The sequence below is a fragment of the Ovis aries genome, chromosome 1 (assembly GCF_016772045.2).
Source record: "Ovis aries strain OAR_USU_Benz2616 breed Rambouillet chromosome 1, ARS-UI_Ramb_v3.0, whole genome shotgun sequence".
Taxonomy (NCBI): domain Eukaryota; kingdom Metazoa; phylum Chordata; class Mammalia; order Artiodactyla; family Bovidae; genus Ovis; species Ovis aries.
Genome location: NC_056054.1, coordinates 256,289,566 through 256,312,823, shown reverse-complemented (window position 1 = coordinate 256,312,823; position 23,258 = coordinate 256,289,566). Strand labels below are relative to the sequence as shown.

Below are 23,258 nucleotides of genomic sequence, written 5' to 3'. Positions count from 1 at the left end.
TCATTTTAAAAATCATTGTCTGCTACCTCAAGCAGAATTTTGAGCCTTCACTTTTTCTGGGGACCTTGGTTCCTTGCAGGCTGGTCTCTTTCCCTAACAGGAAACAGAAGTGTTCTGGCTTTGTTCCCTCACCTCAGCCATTCATAATTCACTGTTCCCTCATTATAACATACTGACCTGCTTTGTTAGCCTTTTGGCAATTGATGTGTGTCTTCTTATCAGTAATTTTCATTAGTAGGGAAATCTATGGGTCTCTTCTCCCAAAATCAAGTTACTCCCCATAGTTGTCATTGTTATTTTCTGTGATTGCTCAAGTTGGCACATTAGGCCAATGGACAGAATCTTCTAACACTCACTCTGGAGAACTGAAAACATCCTCACTTTCTGAAAACAACCAATTGTCTGAGACCATCTAGATTTCCCTTTGCTGAAAGTCGTATGTCCACTATTACACGCAATGCTGTATTACCTTTTAAGTGGGAGTTTCTGAGAGGCTATCTACTGGGCTTCAGGGTGAAAATGAGTGTTGGTGAGCTGCTGCCACCACTGGGCCCGAGAAAGACTCAGAAGGAAACGTTCTTTCTTTCTGAAGCTATTAGATCATATTGTTCTTTTAATTTTAACATTGCAAAAATTGTTTAAAATTTTCTTTTAATATAAAGCTTTAAAATGTATTTTCTCTGCAACAAGTCTGGTTAAAATGGAACTGTTCACAGGAACTCGAATTGTACTACTCATTCTCTTTCAGTAAAAGACTGTATCAACCTAGGATATGAGTTTGCTAGGGCTGCCATTACAGAGTACAGTCATCTCTCAGTTTACCAGCATTTGCAGGTCCTCAAGTCCCTTACATAAAACTGTGCAATATTGCATATAACCTGTGTACATCCTTCATATGCTTTTAATCATCTCTAGATTACTTATAATACTTAATCAATGTAAATGCTATGCAAATAGTTGCCTGCATGGCAAATTCAAGTTTTGCTTTTTGGAATTTCCTGAAATTAAAAAAAAAAAACCTTTGGAGATGTGGAACCTAGAGATATAGTGGGTGGCTATAACACACTGAGTGGCTTAAGCAGCAGAAATTCATTCTCTGAGTTCCAGAGGCTAGAATTCTAAGTTTGGGATGTTGGCAGGGCTGTTCTTCCTGAGAGCTGTGAGGGAGAATCTGTTCCATGCTCCCCCCACCCCCGTAGATTCTGATGTTTGCTAGCAATCATCACTGTGTCCTTAGCCTGCAGTTCCATCACCCCAATCTCTGTCTTTCCCTCCACATGGCGTTCTCCCAGTGTATACGTGTCTGTTTGTGTCCAAATTTCCCCTTTTAGGAAGGATACCAGTCATATGGAATCAGGAGCCACCCTACTCCACTATGACCTCACCTTTTTGTTTGTTTGTTTCCAAAAAATCTTTATTTACAAAAACAGACAACAAGCTAGATTCTGCATAAGACTCTAGTTTTCTAACCACTGCTCTATCCTGTTTAATGTATTTGTCTATCTATGCATCAGTGCTAAATGGCTTGAATTATAGTTTTTAAGTAACATTTCACATCTTCTAAGCCAAGCTCTGCTTCAGCTAATTTTGCTTTTTCTCCAAAATGTCTTATTATTCTTGGTACATTGCAGTTCCAAATAGATTTTTTTTTTTTTAGTTGACTAAAGTCCACACTTGATTCAAATTTCCTAACTTTTTACCTAATGTGTTTTTTCTGTTATTATTCTAAGATACCAGTTAGAACCTCATCTTAACTAATTACCCCCGCGCTGTCTCTATTTCCAAATAAAGTCATATTCTGAGGTGCTGGGGGTTAGGACCTCAACATACGAATTTTAGGGGGACACAGTTCAACCCAGAATACCTTCTAATACCTAGGCCAGGGGAACCAAAGAGTCTGTTTTCCTCACATGGCTTTTTGGTCCTTCTTTGTACCTCTACAGTATCCTGATTGGGCCTGTAGGCCTCTGTCCATCTCTCAACCCACTGCCACCTTTCCCCAGCAGACTGTCCCCAGGGGAGTATTGCCACTTTAGTGAGGGACCTGAATTGTCCCCGCAGCGTGGCTCTGTGTCAGCCCCAGACTAGGTCAGACTTTGATGAGTTCCCTTAGTCCTTTGAGCCTCAGTCTCCCCATCTCTGGAATGGGATAATCACATTACCAGCCTCCCCCAGTTGTTTTGAGGATGAAATGAAACAGAGCATAGAGAGCTTCAGCTCAGTCTTTGGCGTGCTATCAGCTCTCAGAAAGCATTTGCTGTCACCATTCTTGTTAGCAGAGCTCTGGGCAGAGCATGCGTCCTAGCCCTGGGTCTCTCTGCATTGAGAATCTGTCATTTCACCTCCGGAGGGCTCAGCATCCTCACCTGTCTAAATGTATTTGGAAAAGATTCTCTTTTAGTCCTCTCCAGGCTGTTAAAAAATGATGAAAGAAGACAGTTCAGGTGATATAAACTTTAGCACTTCTTGAAGTGGGCCATTCAGTCTCCATTCAGAGAACTGGAAAACTGCAGAGGCAGGAAGCTTTGATGGGATAAAGAATAAAGAACAATGAAGAGAAAAACAGATATTATCTGATTGGCCAGGGTCACGTTGCCCAGGGTGAGAAGAACGAAGGAGGTATAGAGCCCAGAGTTAGCTTGGCATTGGATGCCTGGCTGGCTGGATAGACTGCATTTCTATTCAGAACATTTACAGGCACAGGGAGTTATCTAAGTTTCCATGGTGATACAGCGTCACAGACATATCACAGACATGGCATCACACAGGAGTGGCTTCATCTTGGGCTTGGAAAGCTATTTCAACAAATCCCTAAACAAACAACTTGGGAGGGGTGGGCACCACGGCTCATGGTCTGCTGGCTGTCGGCTCACGTAGGCTTCGCTCCTCCAGAGAACCTGGCTAACCCGGCCGACAGGGACCAGTATGAACTGCTCTGCAGAGAAAACACCCGGCGGCCTGTGGATGAGTACAAAGAATGCCACCTGGCCCGGGTCCCTTCCCATGCCGTCGTGGCCCGAAGTGTGGATGGCAAGGAAGACTTGATCTGGGAGCTTCTCAATCAGGCTCAGGTATCCCCGCCCCCTGTCTTCCCCTCCTTCATAAGGGTCCCTGCTTGGATTTGGGGTGCTTTCCCTCACTCTCTTCTAGCCACTGTGGAAATCCTGGTGTTGGGCACAGTGGGAACCACATCACATGTCCTCCACTTCACTGACCACTGGTCTGGATATGTGATGGGCAGTAGTGACCATAAAACTCCCTCCCTTGGCATCCCCAACACCATGGGCCAAAGACTCTGCAAAAGGCCACTGTTGCCCCATTCTATTCTTCTAGGTTGTATAGGGATCCTCAAGCTGCAAAGATGCCCCTCCTCCAGGAGCTGCTCCCCTCTCTTATCCCACTGGCCTGGACCCCTCAGCAGCAGGTTCTGACTGTGAGCGTTTTGTGTCCTTTGCTGGAGGCCCTCCCTCCCAGTGTACCCGCCTCTGTCACTTGTCCATCTCTGTTAGTGCCCTGTGCTCAGCACTAGGCCTTCAGAGATGAACTGGACACAGACCTGCCATGGGATCACTCACAGATGACTATAGAAGATACAGTGGGCACACTGTATGCACAGATCACCGCCGTGGGGCACAGCCTTGCACGCATAAACTGTGTACTTTGAAGAGAGTGATTTGCAAGTTTCTAGGCTCCAAGAGTAAGCTCCAAGGAGATGTGGGGTTTGCCTGACAAGGCAATATGCAAAGCCATTGCAAAAGCAAAAAGCGGACATTGCAAAGAGCATGTGGGTAGGTGCTACTATCAGCTACCATCAGGAACAGCTTTGGGCCAGTCAGTGGGGTTACAAGCAAAGGGCTCTTGGTTTTCTGGGAGGGCCAGAAAGAAGACTGCTTGAAATCCTTCACAGCAGGCCTGGGGTGTCAGGTGCACCTAAGGCTCATGACCCCCAGGCTAGATGGTCCTGGATCACCACCCACTCCAGGATGAGCCCACAGGAGCCACTCAGGACAATCAGATGTCCAGCAACAAGGTCACCATCACTGCCCCACCCGAAGCTTCCTGACCGATGGTGACCATTACCCTTTGTACAGACCTGGGGGGCAGCCCCTGGCAGTTTCCCTGAAGCCACACAAGGCAGGCAAATTAGGATTTGAGTGAAGTGTTTGCTGAAGAAGATTGGAGAACCCTGTGAGCCACAGGGACTTTGGAGGGCCTTGCCATGCTCTTCACTCTCAGGCATTCATATTTCTCTCCCTTTCCATTCCCCTGATTTTGGGATTTGTTTTTACTTTGCTTCTCTCAGCCAGCCTCCTTCCTTTACTATTTCTTTTATCCTTTGAACAGGAGCACTTTGGAAAAGACAAGTCAGCAGAATTCCAGCTCTTCTACTCTCCTCATGGGAAAGACCTACTATTTACAGATGCCGCCATTGGGTTTTTAAGAGTCCCACCTAAGATGGATGCCAAGCTATACTTGGGCTATGAGTACTTTTCGGTCATTCAGCATCTGGGGAGAGGTGTGTAAGGTCCTGGGAAGACCTGGAGAGCCTGGGCATAGGGCAGGGCGGGGCCGTGGAGGCTTTCCTGGGGCCTGCAAGCCCCACTTCACCCAACCCACGCTGGCCTGCAGGGTCCAAGGGAGGGCCAACTGTGCTGGGTTTTTGTGGGGATGTTCTGCTGAACTTGGGAAAAGGCCTGAACCTGGGGCCACAAAAGGGTTTGAAAGACCTTCAGATTACAGGTAACTTAAGTAATGACGGGGGCTTCCCTCATAGCTCAGTTGGTAAAGAATCTGCCTGCAATGCAGGAGACCCCAGTTTGATTCCTGGATTGGGAAGATCTGCTGGAGAAGTGAAGGGCTACCCACTCCAGTATTCTTGGGCTTCCCTTGTGGCTCAGCTGGTAAAGAATCCGCCTGCAATGTGGGAGACCTGGGTTTGATCCCTGGGTTGGGAAGGTCCCCTGGAAAAGGGAAAGCTACCCACTCCAGTATTCTGGCCTGGAGAATTCCATGGACTGTATAGTCCATGGGGTCTCAAAGAGTTAGACACGACTGAGTTACTTTCATATTTAAGTAATGACAGTCCTGTCTCCTTTGTGTTAGTCGGGCTTGCCCCCCCCCCCACAGGGGGTCTATTTGATAAGGAATAGAGCCCATCCTAAACTGAAGTGGGAACACAGCCTCTGCCACCACCAGGATCAGAGCTAGAATTTCAGAGGGTTTGGACTTCCCAGGTGGCACTCGTGGAAGAATCTGCCTGCCAGTGCAGGAGACATGAGAGACTTGTGTTCGATCCCTGGGTCGGGAAGATCCCCTGGAGGAGGGCATGGCGACCCACTCCAGTATTCTTGCCTGAGGAATCCCGTGGACAGAGGAGCCTGGCGGGCTACAGTCCACAGGGTCACAGAGAATTGGACACGACTGAAGCAACTGAGCACACACGGATCCAGCAAGCCCTGCCTTCCTTTGGCGCTCCGAGCTTCCTTCCTTCCTTTTCTTTCTTTTTTTTTTTTTTTTTCAGTAGTTATGGCACATCTGCCAAAGCCCTTGTGATTGATGTGGACATACATGGTGGCAGAAGCAGGTGTGGGGGAGTAGGGTGGGGTAGAACAAGCAGGCCCGCCCAGAACAAATAACACTGGCTTCCAACTGGGGGATGCTCCCTGGATGGGAGATCTCTGTCCTTTGAGAAAAAAACCCAGAAGGCCCTGAGTTGGGCTGCTGGCAGAGGCTTCCCCTGGGGAGGTGATGTCTGAGTAGGAAGGTCGGGAGGGGCTTGCTCTGCCTTCACTGCTCTGTCTGGAGCCAAGCTGGCCATTTCTCCTGGAGGTGATATGCGGGAATAGGTGGTGACATGGGCATGAGACACATCAACTCTGCCGCTGCCAGGAAGAGCCCGATTGGGCAGCCACTCAGAATCCTTCCCCCATCTGGGGGCTTCTTTTGAATCCCTGGCTCTTCTCTAGCAGTCCCAGAGGCAGAAGGTCCCCAGAGGGTGATGTGGTGCACAGTGGGCCATGACGAGCATGTCAAGTGTAACCAGTGGAGTGCGCTGAGCGGTGGCATCTTGACGTGCACCGGGGAGGAGAGCACCGAGGACTGCATTGCTGCCGTCGCGGTAAGGAGGACCCGCTTCTGCAGTTGCCTTGGACACTCGGACGCAGCGCTGCTGTGCGTTTGGTGGTGGAGGCCCCTTCCCCATGTCTTCCCATCAGCTGTGAGGCTGAGACACGCCTGTTACATGCTGCCTCCCCCGCCCCACTCGCTGAAGCCCCACCCCACTGGCCCCACCTCCCCCTTCAGCTCTGGCAGGGCAGAAACAGAGCAGCCCAGGACACGTATCTTCAGCTCAGCTTTGGACCCCAGGGAGCTCTGAGGGGTCCTGCCTAGGCCCCCTGTGGATTGTGGCAGCAAATCAACCTTGGTGGTTCCCTGGACAGGTTTAAACTTTTTTTTTTTCCGTGATAAAATTATTACATGCTGGAAGAGAAATGAAAAATAATATAATTTACAACTTCACAACTCAAAACTCATCATAATTTCTGAGTGATGCTATTATGTTGTTAATAACTGTCCATTTCAATTTTCGAGATTAGAAAAAAATTATCAATAAAAGACCGAATAATTGACAAACTTAGAAAACACTACAGTTTTTTCTTCGAAAGATAATAATTGTGGTAAACCTCTCTGGGACTAACCCATAATATTAAGGTGTTGCAATTTATATAGTCTCCTGAATTTGTCCGTTATAAGGATTAAATGAATTTGACTGCTTGTAACATTGCCTAGCGTGTAATAAGCAGTCAATAAATGTTAACAGTTATTATTTCAATTCTTGAGCACAATTGGCATGCTTTCCTAGGTAATGAAATATTCATTTAAAATGTTTTTAATGGCTGCATAATAGATCACCAAATATTTATGCCTCAATTTATTTAACCAATTTCTAAATGCTTGTATTTGAATTATTTCTGAAACTTTGTCTATTATAGATAATATGTGATTGGATATTTTTGTTCTATGCCCATCAATATTTTTGAGTATCTCTTTAATATTAATGATGGTGAATATTATCTGGAGTTACTTACTGTGTGCCATACATGTATATGAGCATGTAACTTGTATTAACTCATTTAATCCTCATGATAAGCCCATGAAATAGATCTTTTTCACTCATTTGATGGATGAAAAAAATGTACATAGAAAGTATTTAGGGATGTGTCCTTTGGAACAGTCAGTCCCAGAGGCTGACACATTCCATAATGGTTATGAGCAGAGGCTACGAAAATTAAACCACCTAAGTTTGAATCTTGGTTTAAATCTTATCCAATCATCTATTGGATAAACTATTTAGCTTCTCTCTGCTTCAGTTAAAAAATGTATAAAAGAGGGAGAATTATAGTACCTCCCTTACTGGGTTCTATGAGGCAGTACATGAGGAAATCACTATAGTGTTTAGAAAAAGGCCCAGCACATGGTAAGGTAAGCTTTTGCTTCTGTAGTTACTACTGTTTTAAGATAGATTTCTAGAAGAGCAGTTAACAGGGGAAGAGCAAAGAGTGTTCCTGTGTCTGTATGTTTTTTTATTCATGACTTTATCTATAAATATAAGTATGCATTTTTGGCTTTGTTGTTGGAAAAGTTCATTGATTAAAATCATAAGTTAATTATTAATAAATTATTAATTAGACTAGAGTGCTAATGAGATTATAGGAACAGAATAGAACTCTGCCGTATGGAAAAAAACATCTCCCATAGGCACAGATTAAATACCCTAAGTCTGACCACGTGGATTGTTGAGTGAGTGACAATGGTCACAAAGAAAATGTCATGAGAACATGTCGTTCCCATGCACTAAGAATGGGGCCTCATGGAGGGTGCGGAGATGTCTAGGGCGCATGATCTGGGCTGGGCCCATGGAGTGTCCAGTTTTCTAAACCCTGGGTTTATGTGGCAGAAGCTTTGGGTCATACGCCATTTGGTTTATCACAAAGACGCATGATGTGAAGCCAATGAGATGGAAACCTCTGAGGGTGAGACAGGATAACAACCTCACTGCTGTGCTACTGTTTTACTTCTTAACTTCAGAAAGGAGAGGCTGACGCCATGAGCTTGGATGGAGGTTTCATCTACACAGCGGGCAAGTGTGGCCTGGTGCCTGTCCTGGCAGAGAACTACTGTAAGTGGAGGCGAGGGTCTCTGTTTTCTCCCCTCTGGCCTATGGACATGGAAAGGCAAAGAAGAATTTAGTTCAGTGTTGAGATAACAATAGCTGTTTGGGGAGCATACAGTACTAGTAGATAACATCTATTTTCCCAGAGTCAGAACCAGCGAAGATACATATGGAACTTGGAGAGAAATCAAAATAACACCTTTATTGCTGGAAGAGTGATATGGGAGACCATGGCACAGAACTGGCCACAGAGCTCGTTACACTGCCCTTGAGTTAGAGTCGCCCACCAGTTCAGGTGGACAGTTCTACTGGCTGATTGGCTCCATGGCTTAGTACAGAAGAAAACACATTCTGTCACACATAAGGAGGTCAAAACTATCCTCTCCCCCTTCTCTTCAAGGAAGAAAGAGCCGCAGGTGCCTAGATCCTTTTGCCAAGTGTACCAATCCAAATGAACTCACTCCAGCTGTTAGAACATTAAGGATTGGGGCTACAAGGTCATGGTCTTGGTGGGGATCCATCTATCAGGAAAAATAAAGCTGGTTCATTTGTTAACCCCCTAAGTTGCTAGGCAATGAGAAACCATACTTCATCCTTGAAAACAAAACAACTTGGTGAAGTAAACAGTGGTATCTCCATAACAACTGAGGCTTGGGGAGGTTGAATGAGGTGTCCAGGGTAGAATGCAGGCTGTAATCAGCCTTTCTGAACCATGGGTTGGACCCTTTCCTTACAACCCAGCAAGACTGTAACGACTGCTTGCACAGCCAGAGCTCTGGAGGGAAGAATGTCAGGATGCCTAGAATCACATAGCAAAGTGAAAAGCCTCTGTGAAGGTTTTTATGGCTTCTGCTTCCCCCTCACCCCCTTCAATGAGCGTTTCATTTCCTTTCTCTGTAGCTCCCCGAGTGTTGAGCTAATTCTGGGATGGAGCCTAATTTCAAATAGCGAAGGTCAGGGGAGAGGAGGTGAAATGGCCTGGCAGGGTCTCAGCTTGTTGATGGCCAGTGACAAACTGCTTGGTCAGAGTTTCTCCTCATTTTGTTCTTGACTGTTGAGAGTGAGAAAATCATGACTTGAGTAATGTGAGAGATTAATGACCTGTACCTCAATTGTTTTTAGTGTCTCAAGATGGCAAAGAGCAGCTTGGGTCTAAGTGTGTGAACACGCCTATGAAAGGTGAGTCAGAATCAGTAACACTGGGGCTCAAAGGTAAAGGCCTGTTGTGGGGGAGAGGGGGTGAGGAAAGCCTTACAAATAAACCAAAGTTACTAGACTTGTTAAAAAAAGAGAGAGAGAGATGACCCTGCCACCGTTCACTGAGAAGGAGCAGATCGTGAGCTGTGAAGTAATCTCTGTCTGTGGAGCCTGTGACGGTGGACAGAGGGCTCCTGCTCACACTGCCCCTGCTCAGCAGTCCTCTGGAATGTGGGCCGCTCTGCGCATCACATAGATGGGAAGGTGAGGCTCAGGGACGGTGTGACTGGCCCAGGGCCACACAGCCAGCAAGTGGCCACACCTAGGCTTGTTTAAGGCACCATGACTGGAAATCCGCTGCCCTTCCTGACCCACCAGAGTGCTCCCTGTCAGGCTGCTACCCATCTCTGCGAGGGACAGGAGCCCATTCATGACATTTCTGGGGCCTGTTGGAGGCCTCAGAGGAGGAAGAGGGCAGTCATAGGTGCTGCTGATGAAGAAGAGGAGGAGGGAGAGGAAATTAACCATCAGCCTTTAGTGGCTGGCTTTGAATAGCAGGGAGTCAACCTCCTCTTCAGAATAGGGGCCAGGTGACAAGTTTCGCCATCTGTGTCATCTCATGGGCAGAAACGGTCTTTATCTGTTTCTGAGGTGCCCTGGGTAATCTAGGGCATCGGCTAGAGCAGTGGTTGTGTATGTCATGTGGTGTTTGGACTAGCAGCACCAGCGTTGCCTGAGAACTTATTAGAAATGAACCTTCTTGTGTCCAACCACAGGTTGGCTGAGCTCCAGGATGCGGCTGCTGCTCTGTTTTAGCAAGCCCTCACAATGATTCTGATGTGCATTAAACTTTGGAAACTATTGTGATAGGGGATCTTGAGATGAAAACAAGTGTTTACTTGGTTTGGAATTTCTTATGAGATAGAGCTAGGGAAGGTGTGGGGGCTTGGAGCATCACAGCGTAAGTGTGGGGTCACAGAGGCCCTGCACCACCCATCTCCACAGAGGCCTCAGGGATGCAAAGCCACTCACCCCACAGCTTCTCCCCTTCGAAGGGAGCAGAATCTGGGATATTTTGTCCCTTTCCTCCCTGCTTTCCTGGCTAACAGTCTTCTCTGAATTGAGTCTGTATCCCAAACCTAAGGAACAGCATATAGTCATTCTGATTATAAAATACATAAAGTCCTAGAGAACTGTAATTGCTTCACGAGTGATTGAAATTTCCAAGAACTGCAGTGATATACAAATGTGGGTCAATGAGGATGCTTGGAAGACAGTTCAGGGTGATGGGGAAGGTTAGATTGGAGTAGAGATGGAGAAGAGTTAATCCCGAAGCCACACACACACACACACACACACCCCTAGATGACAATAGTTAATGCCATTTTGTTGAAATTGGTACAGCTCAAAGAAAGGTACTTTAACAGTGTTTGGCTGCTGGAATGGTGTCATAGAGCCCAGTGTGGTAGGCAGGAGAATCTGCTTCACCAAGAAAGTAGCTCTAGTACTGCTTCTGTTGCTAGCAACATGGCCAGAAACCTATCCATGTAAGCTTCCCTTCCCATTCCGAATGTACAGTATGATCGTATTAGCACATTTCATCCCCTTCAATAGGTATTAGTACCCAAATGGGTATTACTGTTACCATTTCATTTACCAGAGATTTAGGATGCTAGATGCTGAGTGACTTGTCTGAGGCAGTTTAGTAACTGGTGAGGGAGGTCTTCCAATGCCATGTTGACTTCCAACTTTTCCAAGCTTGAATATATAGACATCCGAACCACAACAGCAAGAAAAGGTGTGTGTATGTGTGTTGGGAGGGGGTGGGAGTGGCGGTGGTGAACCACATTACCCATGATTTCAGTCTCTAAATTCAGCCTTGCAGTTTAGGTTTTACTCAACAAGCACAATTCTGTTACCCAAAACTGTGTTAGACTACATCACACATCAATGGTGTTCCTATAAAAATCAGGAGCAAGACAAGAATGCACACACTCACCAAACACATTTGGCATTATTTTGGAAGTGAATTCAGTAAGATAAGAAAAAGAGGTTTTTTTTAAAAAAATTGAGGAAAGGGAGAGATTAAATTGCCATCATTAGAAAATGGTATTACTATAAACCTAGAAAATCAGAGACTTCACTTTAAAAAGCACTTTCTTTTGGACTTCAACTCAACAGAAATACTCGAACAGGTGGCTTCACCGAGTTCTCCAGGTGAAGGTTAGCTGCAGTGGCTCTGGAATAAATTTTAGGGAGGGCCTGGGAGGCACTGAAATTGCATCTTGGTATCTGTTGCAAGGTTATTACGTCGTGGCAGTGGTCAAGAAGTCAGATGCCGACCTAACCTGGAACTCTCTGAGAGGCAAGAAGTCCTGCCACACTGCAGTTGGCACTTCTGCTGGCTGGAACATCCCCATGGGTTTCCTATACAATCAGACTGGGTCATGTAAATTTGGTAAGTGTGTTCTGAGTGGCGGTATGCCTGTGGGCCTGTGCCTGTGTAGGGGAGAGATTCAGTTCAACGAATGGCATAAGTGGGTGGTGGACAGGGGCTGGATAGAGATGTGGGCAAGCTTCACATCTCCTTAGCAGGAACCCCCTTTCTCCTCCCCTCTTGCTTCCGCGGAAGTGGTTTGGCTCAAAGAGCAGATCTCAAGGAAGTACACTACTCTTTATGTCTTTCGTCTGGCTCATGGAAGAGGCCTGTTGGCAAAATGAGAGTGGAGTGTAGAGTAGGGTGTAGGTGTGCGTGTGTAATGTGTGTGTTAGTGTGCATGTGTTGTTTTTCCATTTAAACTTCCTCTCTTTTTTTAAGTGTGAAAAAGGTTTATTTGGGGAGATACACACATCCACAGAGTGTGGGCCATCTCGGAAGACGAGAGGCCTGAACCTGCTTTCTTAATTGAACACGTTACACCAGAACGGTTCAGCTTCACCCTTTGAAGGCTTTAGCTTTCACTTTTACCTCTTACATTTTTGTATTAGTCATTTCAGCAAGACTCTGGCCAACACCTAAAAGGCTCCTGCTCCCCTTCTTTCCCCAGCCGTGTGACAAGTCCCAGCCCTGCAGGAACCCCATCGCCCGCTCTCTTGGTGCTCTGCACCTGAGCAGCTGAACACAGGTGAAGAATGTCACAGGGCAGAGCAACTTATTCCATGCAGGTGTTCCAGCCGCCGGCCTCAGCATGACCCATACCCCCCACAACTGTAGGCTCACGAGCACCCCTACTGTTCCTCTGCTCCGCTCCCCACTCTTCCCATTAATTTCCCTAACGTCCTAGTTGTCCATACACCGCCATCCCACTCTCACCTGTCTACCACCCTTTCTGAGCAGATGATCTTGTCTGCTTCTGCAAGAGACACTTGAAGCCATCAGGACAGTTCCCATTAATACTCCACCAACAAAGCCCAGGGCCCCTGCTGGCTGCATCTGCTCAGCCAGTCCTCATACCCACATGGCTGTCAGTCCCTGCCTCGACCCCCTCCCCAGAGCTGCACCCTCAGTTACCATTTCTTCCTCTGGTATATGCACCAATTTCTCTCAACCTGTAAATGCACCCAACATCTTTAATCTTTAAAAATCCTCCCTCTCCCTACCGTCCCCTCTAGCTCCTAACCTTCTCCTTCTGCCTTTATGGTTAGACCTCTTACGATCATGGTTTGAGCCATTCACCCCACACTCCCTGCTGTGGGTGACTCCCCTGCCTCATTCCACAGGGAGAACTCTGGTCAAGGCTGCCAGGACCTCCGTGTTGCTCAGTTGGAAGGATGGGCTCCAGTCTGTTCCTCCATGACCTTTCTTTGAATCATCTTAAACCACAGTCTCCTGGCTTTTGTGAAAACACACTGCTGCTGCTGCTGCTAAGTCACTTCAGTCGTGTCTGACTCTGTGCGACCCCATAGATGGCTGCCCACCAAGTTCCCCCGTCCCTGGGATTCTCCAGGCATGAACGCTGGAGTGGGTTGCCATTTCCTTCTCCAATGCATGAAAGTGAAAAGTGAAAGTGGAATCACTCAGTTGTGTCTGACTCTTAGCGACCCCATGGACTGCAGCCTACCGGCTCCTCTGTCCATGGATTTTCCAGGCAAGAGTACTGGAGTGGGGTGCCATTGCCTTCTCCGGTGATAACACATTAGCTTCTTTTATCTCTTACCCCTACAAAGTCCCTCTTTCCCAACCTGGTTAATAAATGTTTGAGTTGCTTAAAGCAACTTTTTCCCACTTTAAACTCAACCTCCAAGCACTCACATCTATGCCTACAGCCTAGATGACCTCTAAACCAATATTATATGTGCAAAGCTAGGCCCAGAGCAAGCACTAGATCAATGTTTGCTGCTGCCACTGTTACTAGGTCAATATGCTGACAATGTCAGGTTTTGTCCCTAGCACGGACTTCTCTTTGATCTCCAAACCTGCATATATTGAACTGCTTGTTTTACATTATCTAATCTTGTATTTCAAAAGTGCATTAAGCTTAACCTGTACAAAATGGAATGCATTCTCCCTACCAAGCCTGGTCCTGCCCCAGAGCCACCCAGCTTGCCAGAGGCTCCCAGTCTGTGCACTGGCTCTAGCTGGAAACCAACCTGTCATCTCCACATACCTGTCCAGCCTGAGATTTCAGCTGTCCTCCCTCCACCTAGCTCCTCCCTCTGCATTGTGAGACTCCAAGCTGCCCTCATGTCCCCTGGACTCCAGCAGTAGCCTGCTGCCTACACCCCACATCTGTCTTGACTCACCCTGCTAGACCCTTGGCCCAACATTATCTAGCCCATCAGAGGCTCCCCATTTCTTTACAAATAAAAAACAAAATGTACACAAAGATACAGACCATCACACATGGTCTGGACCCTGACCCTTCCCACTCATTGGATCACTGAGTGGTTCAGGCCCAGTGGGCCTCCATTAAGCTCTCTGTGCTGTTTGCCTCCCCTCCCCCGACCTTTGCCCTGGCCCTTGCAGATGCTGCTTCTTGTCTAGGAAGCTCCTCCTTTGCCCTTCGCTAGGCAAACTCCTATTCATTCTTCATCTCTCCACTTGAGACCTCTCCCTGACTCCTAGGTCTGCACCAGGCTCCTTTATTTGCAACTGTGGAGCCATATTCTTTTTCCCAGAGCATGATGGGGAAATACACTTATGGGGAAATGCTAATTCATGGTGTAGTTACTTGAGTTGTGACTGCCACCCCATGAACTTGGGCTCCAGGAGGGTAGGACTTCTGTGGTTTCATCATAGTGGTACCCTGGCGCTCAGCACAGGGCTGGGCAGTTGGGCCTCTTGGGCTCCTTCCTGTCCTTCAAGTCATAACTGCAGACCTTGTAAAGATGGACATGGGCAGTAGAGATTGGAAAGTGTGCAGAACAGGGTCAACCAAGCAAAACTTCCAATTTCGTCCACTCTCCTTGAGTTAAATCCGTGTCCATCCCTCCCCCTGCTGCCCTGTGCCAGGACTTCAGTGATCTCACAGACTCTTGTCCCAGCTTCAGCCAGGTCCCCTTTACTTTGCTCCAGCTGCAACCTTTTTTCTTTTTCTATTCCATAGGTTCTTATTTCTAATCATATGGTACTAAACACTTGAATGTGTCTTTATGTCACTCAGGCAATTTTAGGAACAAAATCTGAGGCTTTCTTGTCAACACAGGCAGGGAAAGCTAACCTCTGGTGTCCTTCTGTGCAGATGAATTCTTCAGTCAAAGCTGTGCCCCTGGGTCTGATCCAGAGTCCAGCCTCTGCACTCTGTGCAGGGGCAGCTTCAAGCCAGCCCACATGTGTGCTCCCAACAGCCATGAGCAGTACTACGGCTCCAGTGGGGCGCTCAGGTAAGTAGTATCTGCCCACTGCCTTTTGCTTTGGTACCAACCCAGTGAACCTCTTGTCCTTTCTCCTTTCTCAGCACCCCACCATCTGGGTGCTGCATTTAGGAGGGGCCAGGACTGGAGAACAGAAATGCAGATTCCCAGGGGCCCTGAAGACTCAGGTCTGGTCCCTTCCTGGAGCACTCTCGGGCAGAGCTAATGGACTCAGGGCACCTGGGAAGGGGCAAGAATGATAAGCACAGGTCACCGCCCTGCTTCTGCTTTTGATCCTTCCTTCTATATGAGTGTGGACAAGTCACAGGATCTTCCAGAGCCCAGTTTGAGATCAAAGGAAGGACACTGAATATGTGCATTTTACACCTGTTTGATGAGTACATTTAAAAACACATATTCCTGGGCTCCTCCATTCAGTCAATAAATATTTATTGAGCACCTAGTATGTGCAGGCGCTGCTCTAGGTAGGTGGGTTAGAGCAACAGCAAGACACATGGCCCCTGTGTCTCGTGGAGGGAGTAAGACACCGCATAAAGGCCGATCCCTTTCTGACCGTGGTAAGTGCTATAGGGTGTGTGTATAGGGTGTGGGACCGAGGGGCGTGATATGGCAGTGACTCAGGGATAATCTTAGAAAAAGTGGTCAGGAAAGGCCTCAGCATCATGGAGGGGCTGTTAGATATTGAGGGTTAAATACTGAAAGGGAGTCAGGCTTGAGAAAATCTGGAGAAGACTAGTCCAGGAAGAAGGAACAGCAAGGACAAAGGCAAGGCTAGACACATCATGCTGTGTTTGAGGCCAGAGAAGTCCCCAGAGTAGAGCACTGGGAGGGGGGCCCAGGCAAGGTGAGGCTGGGGTTACAGCCATTGGCTGTTTTGCCCTTGGAGATCTGGCTCAGGAGGTAGAGTTAATTCTAAGTGTGGAGGGCCCTCGAGGGTGCTGTGGAGTTGGGGTTGTGTGGAGAATGTGGGAGCCTCTATAAAGAAGGCTTCTAGTCATCACATGGCCAGACTACTTTGTCCCTCCCTCTCCAAAGTTTTGTCACTTTCATAAACCATACATAAATTACATATTTTCACAGATCCTACTGCATAAATATATGATAAACATTAAACTGAGGCTAAAATATTTGAACTTTTCCTTCCATTGGGATGTGCATCGGTATTAAGGTCCATGGTCCCATTTTGGCATGATTATGATAGCGTCACAGAGACCTAGAGTTCTGTCCAGAACCTCCGGAGTTTCATCGTGAAGATGGAGATGCAAAGAAGTCTTAGCTCTAGGCATCGCATTCTCCCCACCGCCTCCTGCCTGCCTTGGCTCTGCTTCCAGCTTCCTGTCTCCAGCATTCCTACTGACCTGAGATCCATTGATCCTGTTCTCACCCCCTGCTATAAACCTTTCCCCCTCCAGACCGCAGCATACGTCCTACAGCCAACTGTGATAATTATTGCCCTGTGCACATCCTCAAATGCCTGTTGCTACTCCTGGCTGAACTGCGACCTGGGTTGGCTCCAGCATTCGCCTTCGGTACCAGGGCCTCCAAGCTGACTGGCCTCCCTGTAAAGTAATGAGAACCCGGTTCCGATGAGCCAGACCGTCGCTAGTCCATTACCTTCCCACTGTGTTACAAGACCATTCCATGCTCTTTCCTCTCCTCAGTCATCCAACGTTTCTTCCTCCATCTATCGCACTTTTGTTTCCTCCTTCACCTGAGAAAATTGAGGTCACCCAGATAGAAATGCCAGTGTGCCCCTGCCATATCTGTGCGTGTGCTAACCTCCGTGCCGGTGGGCACGCTGCCACTCCTCCTCTGGGGACGAGCAGGCCGGCTCCTGCTGAGCCTGGTCCTGTGCTGGCATCGCCTCCCCGCAGCCTGTTGAAGAGCGTTGCCCCAGCACGCCTCTCCTCTTCCTCCCGCCATCACATCTTTTTATCCACAGAATTACTTCCAGCAGCACGTGAACATGCTGCTTCTTTCTCATCCTAAACATAAAGAAACAAGACAAACTTCTCTTGATCTCACTGTCCTCTGCAGCAACCTCCTGTTTCTCTCTTCTTTACAACAGAAGTCCTTGAAGGAGGTTACTCTAATGTCCTTGCTCAGTTCAGTTTCTCTCCTTTCAATCGCCCCCAAACCTAGTTTAAGAAGCTGTTCACCTCTCCCTCCTCAACCAATGGAGTTGGTTTTCATTATTGTATTTAAATTATCTACGGAAGACATTCTTCCCCATTGTTGGCAAGTGGGAAGATTATTCCCACCATATCTGCCGCCCCCTCCCCCTGCATTGACCCCCATCCACCGCAGAGAGTCAATTCTTAGGCAGATTGATAAGAAGTTCAGGGTCCCCAAGGAGGAGAAAGGGGTCTGGGGCTCTCAAAGTGAAGATTGGGGATCTGGAATTCTCAAGGAGGAGAAAAGGACAAACTTTTTTTCCCTCTGCATTCCTTAGTCTTAGTCAATTACACAACTCAGTTTAAACTCTGTACTAGAGATTATACAACAACAATGTATCCGGCTGGAGGACAGTTTCTCCTTCCTGAAAACCTCTGAATAATCCTGATATGTTAGAATGTATATTATGGGAGTGGGTCTGGAGGATCTTTCTATTGTCAAATTCTAATCTTGTTATCCTAAAATGTAAATTGCTAGAGTAGGTCTGGTAGAATTTTCACAAACTTGAGACATTCTTTTGATTCATTGTAATAACTAATTAAAAGGTATATAACTCCATTGCTAACACTAGCAAGGGGGTACTCTTTCTGCCCCCTTCTGATATCTATGTCAGAAGCTTTCTCTATCTCTTTCATACTTTAATAAAACTCCATTGCACAAAAGCTCTGAGCAATCAAGCCTCGTCACTGGCCCCAGATTGAATTCTCTTCTGGAGGCCAAGAATCCAGGCGTCTTTTCGTAGGTCAGCAACAACCTTTTACCACCATCCACCACACAGCTGAAACTACACTTTTACAAAATATATTTATTTATCTGGCTGCATGGGGTCTTCGTTGTGGCATGTGGGATCCTTAGATGCAGCATGTGAACCCTTGGTTCTGGCATGTGAGATCTAGTTCTGTAATCAGGAATCAAACCTGGGCCCCAGCATTGGGAGCAAGGAGTTTTAGGCTGTGGATCACCAGGGAAGTTCTGAAATCGGCCTTTTAAATCTCCAGGGACCTCTGTGTTGCAAATAAATCCAAAGCCCAGATCATTGGCACCACCCATCTCTTCCTTCTCTTGGATGCATTTTCTCCTCTGGCTTCAGGACACCACACTTTCTTGGGTTCCCTCCTTCTTATCCTGTTACTGCATCTCAGCCCCTTTGTTGGTTCTGCTTCATTCCCTGACCTCTACGTATGGGCGAGCCCCGGGGCACCAGCCTTGGTCTTGTCTCTTAATGCTCAGACTTCAGTGGTTTTATCTAGTTCTTGTTGTTGTTCAGTCACCTAGTCATGTCCAATTCTTTGCAACCCCATGGACTACAGCTTACCAGGCCCCCCTGTTCCTCACCATCTCTTGGAGTTTGCCCAAGTTCATGTTCATTGCATCAATGATGCCATCCAGCCATCTCATCCTCTGACGCCCACTTCTCCTCCATCTAGTTCTATGTTGACAGTTCCCAAATTTACGTTCCTCTTCAGATATCTCTTGAAAACACCAGATGAAACCAAACTCATACATCTAACTGCCTACTGGGCATGTCCACTTGGATGTCTAATCACCAGGTCAAGTTTAAATGTCCCAAACTGAGCTTTTGGAATTTCACACACTCCCACCCAAAGCTCCTGCAGTCTTCCGCATCTCAGTTAAAGGCGACTCTGCTTTTCCTTTTGGAAAAAGTCAAAGTCTTGATGCGTATTAACCATGTCTACTCTCTTTCTCTGAGACCCTATATCATCGTATTATGTTAGCTCTACCTGCAAAGGGTAACGAGAACTGACCTCATCACCCATCTCTGCTGATACCACCTTGATCTAAACCACCATTGTCTCTCCCCAGATTTTAACCCCTAACAGAAATCCATGTGTTTGCCCTCTCCCCCTCCCCCACCACAGTCTAGCTTCAGCCCAGCAGTGAGGGTGATTCTCAACAGTGAGGGTGACCAGTTCAGAGGAAATCTTCCTGATCACACAACTCACGCCCTGAAGTTGTGTTGTGAAGTCCTCGTTGCTTGCAGTGTGACCAGGTGGATTGAAGGGGATGGGGAGGCCTAGTCAGAACTTGAAAAATTTTAACACTTGGTCGACCAAATAAGAGCCAAGGATTAAAAAACAATGTTACACAAAGGGAATTTTGTGTTCTTAGATATAAAAATCACATTACAGTACTAATTACTGTGATCAATACAGGCTGGTATGTGATGACTGACAAATCAGTGGAAGAGAAAAGACTGCCAAGACAGATACATAGACATATGTTTAATCTAAAACAAAGATGACAATTAAGATCACTGGAGAAAGGATGGACTTGGGACATCAAGTAAAACAAGTACAACGAATGGGATCTGGTGACCCAGGCGGGAGCAGATTCAATAGTGAGTTAGTCCCCTAAGATGACTGGCAAGGGTCAGGGAGTCATGTGCAGGAATGCTGATGGTAAGTGCTATGACGCTCTTAGGTGTTTGGATGACTTTAGGGGAGAGGCCTGTTGATAAGGGCAGTGTAGGGTCAAGGCAAGGCTTACTGTTTATTTATTTTTTTAAAAAAAGTATAAATGCTGATGGAAAGAACCCAGTGAAGAAGGTTATAGAGGGGAAAGAGGATGACTGCTGTGGAAAATGCCTAAGTGTGGGGCAAGGATGGGTGCAAAGCCCCTGGGGAGGAGATTTTAGCTGGAGGAAGGCCTACACTCCTCCTTCGTTCTTGGAGGGCCAGAAGAGTGCTAGAGTCTTGGGCTGCCAGATTCAACAGAAGGATGCTGAAAGGAAGCTCACATGATGATCTGTTTATTTCTTCTACGAACCCAGAGTACATGACAGTGTAAGTGTTGTGGAGGGGTGTATGGAGAGACAGAGGTTTATAGGAAGTGAGAACATTTTGGGGTTCCTGCTCTGTAGAGTGGCTTACCTGGTGGCTCAGACAGTAAAGAATCTGCCTGCAATGCGGGAAACTTGCGTTTGATCCCTGGGTTGTGAAGATCCCCTGCAGGAGGGCTGGTAACTCACTCCAGTATTCTTGCCTGGAGAATCCCCATGGACAGAGGAGCCTGGTGGGCTGCCGTCCATGGGGTCACAAAGAGTTGTGGGGAAGCTATCTCAGGCAGTGGCCTCTTATACTCACTTGAACACACTTCCACAGGGCTTATTCAAACCCAGAGGGCTGAACCCCACTCCAGATTTCCTGAGCCAGGGGATCCAGGGCCCAAGAATGTGCATTTATAACCCATTCCCAGCGTTGCTGATGCTGCTGGTCCAGCCCACTCTTGGAGAGAGTCACAGGTCTAGATTAGAGAAGGGATGCCAGAATGCCCAGGTGAAGTTAAGCATCGGGGAGCTCTCGTCTACCTCACTGCTGAGGTGCAGACACACCTGAGACAGACGACTGGGCTCATTCAGGACTGGGATTATTTGGGGGAAGTTGTTAAGACAAAGAAATAGGACAAGGTTGCTTAGGAAAATTGATGGGAGTAACTGATTTTAGTGAAGGGTAGAGGGGCCTGATGATGGGACAGAGAAAACTGGAAAAGGTGTTCCTAAAAATTAATAATATCAATTTCCAACTGACTGAATGTCGCAAAACTTATTTTTAGTGTGCTCAACGTTTCTCCCAAAGCATGCACCTCAAACGCTGAGAAACATTTTTCAGGAGATTAAGCATGAAAAATATCTCGTGATACAAGCACGTTAACTTTTGTTAAGGCTGCGTAGACACATAAGGTGTGACAAGACTCCTTCAGAATCACATCTTCCACACTGATTTTAATCTCTGACGTGAGTTTTGATCCAGCCAGAGAATTATCTTTGGATAGCCCTGTTAATAGGAGAACACAAGCATCTCCTGTGGAGAAACCAATCACTGTTTAAGGAAGCAAGCAATGGGTATCTACAGCGGAATCAAAATAAGCAGATTTCTTTTTCTATGACATTTCTTCTGAAGTTACCAGGGGGATGGCAGACATTAGAGCAGTGTGTGTGGAGTAAGCGGGCCGTGTTAGATGCGCCCAGTTGCCTGGGGGAGGGGGTGGGAGCTCCCAGGGATTCCGTCTTGGAGCGGCTCTCTCCTGCCTCCGTGGGTCCTCCTTGCTGACCTGGCCCTCTCTGTGCAGGTGCCTCGTTGAGAAGGGAGATGTGGCCTTTGTGAAGCACCCCACGGTCCTGCAGAACACTGACGGTATGGACCGGCACTGTCCTTTCCTCCCTCAGGAAAACTCAGAGTCCTTCCTGGGAAATCACTCCCCAGGCAGTCATGTTGGTCCTAAAGTTTTTTTATGTAGGGAATGAAAAAATTCTTCATGTCTGGTCAGACTGGACAGGGTTGGTTATCACATTGGCCTTGAACCCAACCAACAAACACACAAAGGCCACAGTCCATAGAAGCATGTCTGGCTGTCTTGATTTTTAGGCATTCTTTGTATTTTCTGGACACAAGTTTTTGTCAGCTATATGTAATGCACATATCTTGTCCCTCTTTGAAAATATTTGCCTTTCACTTTTTTTTTGTTTTTTTTGGCCATGCTGTGAGTCTTGTGGGATCTTAGTTCCCCACCAGGAGTTGAACCTGTGCCCAGCAGTGGAAGCCTGGAGTCCTAACCACTGAACCACCAGGAAATTCCCTGCTTTCTTAATGATGTCTTTTGATTAACATTCTTCATTTTAATATAGTTTTCATTTTAATATAGTTTAATCAGTTGATCTTCTCTTTTTTGACTAGCACTTTTCAGGCCTGTTGAGGAGATCATTGCCTTTAACAGGACTGATAAATGAATTTAAGAGTTTATGAATGTTTCTCTTCTGTTTTATTGTAAAGCCTTTATTGTTTTGTTTGTGCCTCTGTGATTCCCCCAGGCACTGGTGGTCAGTAACACCCCCCAGTGAGTGTGCCTTGACTGAAGTCATTAGCTGTGACCCCTCCACCTCCTCTCTCTCTCCAGGAAAGAACCCTGAAGCCTGGGCAAAGAATTTAAAACCCGAGGACTTCCAGCTGCTGTGCCTTGATGGCTCTAGGAAGCCTGTGACTGAGGCTCAGAGCTGCCACCTGGCCGTAGTCCCAAGTCACGCTGTGGTCTCGAGGAAAGATAAGGCAGATTTTGTCCGCAGAATGCTCTTCAACCAACAGGTGTGGGAATTCAGTCCTCATCCCCCACATGGATGCTGAGCTCACTTGCAGAGCTGCACACACACACCCCAGCCCAGTTGCACTCTTTCTCCCTGGGCAGTGGAGCCTGCCTCTGATGAAAGTGGGAGGCTGGTGGCTGTGCTCACTTCTTGCTCTGGGGCTGTCTAGGGTATCCCAGTGGACTGGAAGAGTCCAAACACATGGGTATCTCAAGTGTCTCCCTGAGAAAGAGCAGAACCATGGTACCTCCTGGGCTTTTTCTGTCCCAGAAATAAGGGAGTCAACCCAGGTGCCCTTCCCACCAGGCAGGGCTAGGGCTACATGTTGGAAAGGTGGAACAGAGGTTACTCTGCCTGACCAAAAGAGGATCTCACTGTGTTTCTTGAAGCTGGGCAGGCTGAGCACTGTTTTGGGCTTCATGAAAGTTGAAGAGCCAACATTCAGATAACTCATGACTTCTATAGGCAGCCAAAAAGGGCTGACCCTAGGGAATAGTGGCTGCCTGAATCACATGATCTTAAGGAACCCAAAGCCTCATCTGCCTTTTGCCCTGGTGTACCCTATTTCTGGAAGAGCCCCAAATGAGTAATCTACATCTTAGCATATGCTGTCGACACGTCCTGGTTAAAGGGTGATGACCCAGAGGCAGCTGGCAATACAAGAGGCTCTTGGACTTGGGCTTTTGAAGGGATGGTTCCATCCAGGGTGAGCTGCCACCTCTGCTACAAAGGAAGTAGGGGGGAGGGGCAGGAAGCAATGGAAATGATCAGTGAAGGGTCAGGTTCAGAGAACAGAAGATG

At 47.1% G+C, this 23,258-nt stretch overlaps 1 protein-coding gene across 2 annotated transcripts in view; it reads left to right on the top strand.

Annotated features, from left to right (window-relative positions):
* LOC101117129 (inhibitor of carbonic anhydrase-like) overlaps positions 1-23,258 on the top strand; it is a 45,505-nt gene that overhangs the window by 20,175 nt on the left and 2,072 nt on the right. Inside the window, exons 7-15 of one of the 2 annotated variants that reach the window (XM_004003331.5) lie at positions 2,893-3,071; positions 4,345-4,516; positions 5,970-6,118; positions 8,089-8,179; positions 9,296-9,352; positions 11,673-11,828; positions 15,052-15,193; positions 21,449-21,513; positions 22,274-22,458. In XM_004003331.5, coding sequence (XP_004003380.2) covers positions 2,893-3,071; positions 4,345-4,516; positions 5,970-6,118; positions 8,089-8,179; positions 9,296-9,352; positions 11,673-11,828; positions 15,052-15,193; positions 21,449-21,513; positions 22,274-22,458 — 1,196 coding nt within the window. Of the gene's footprint in view, positions 1-2,892; positions 3,072-4,344; positions 4,517-5,966; positions 6,119-8,088; positions 8,180-9,295; positions 9,353-11,672; positions 11,829-15,051; positions 15,194-21,448; positions 21,514-22,273; positions 22,459-23,258 lie in introns of both variants that reach the window. The other variant, XM_012103227.4, reaches the window with a different exon arrangement.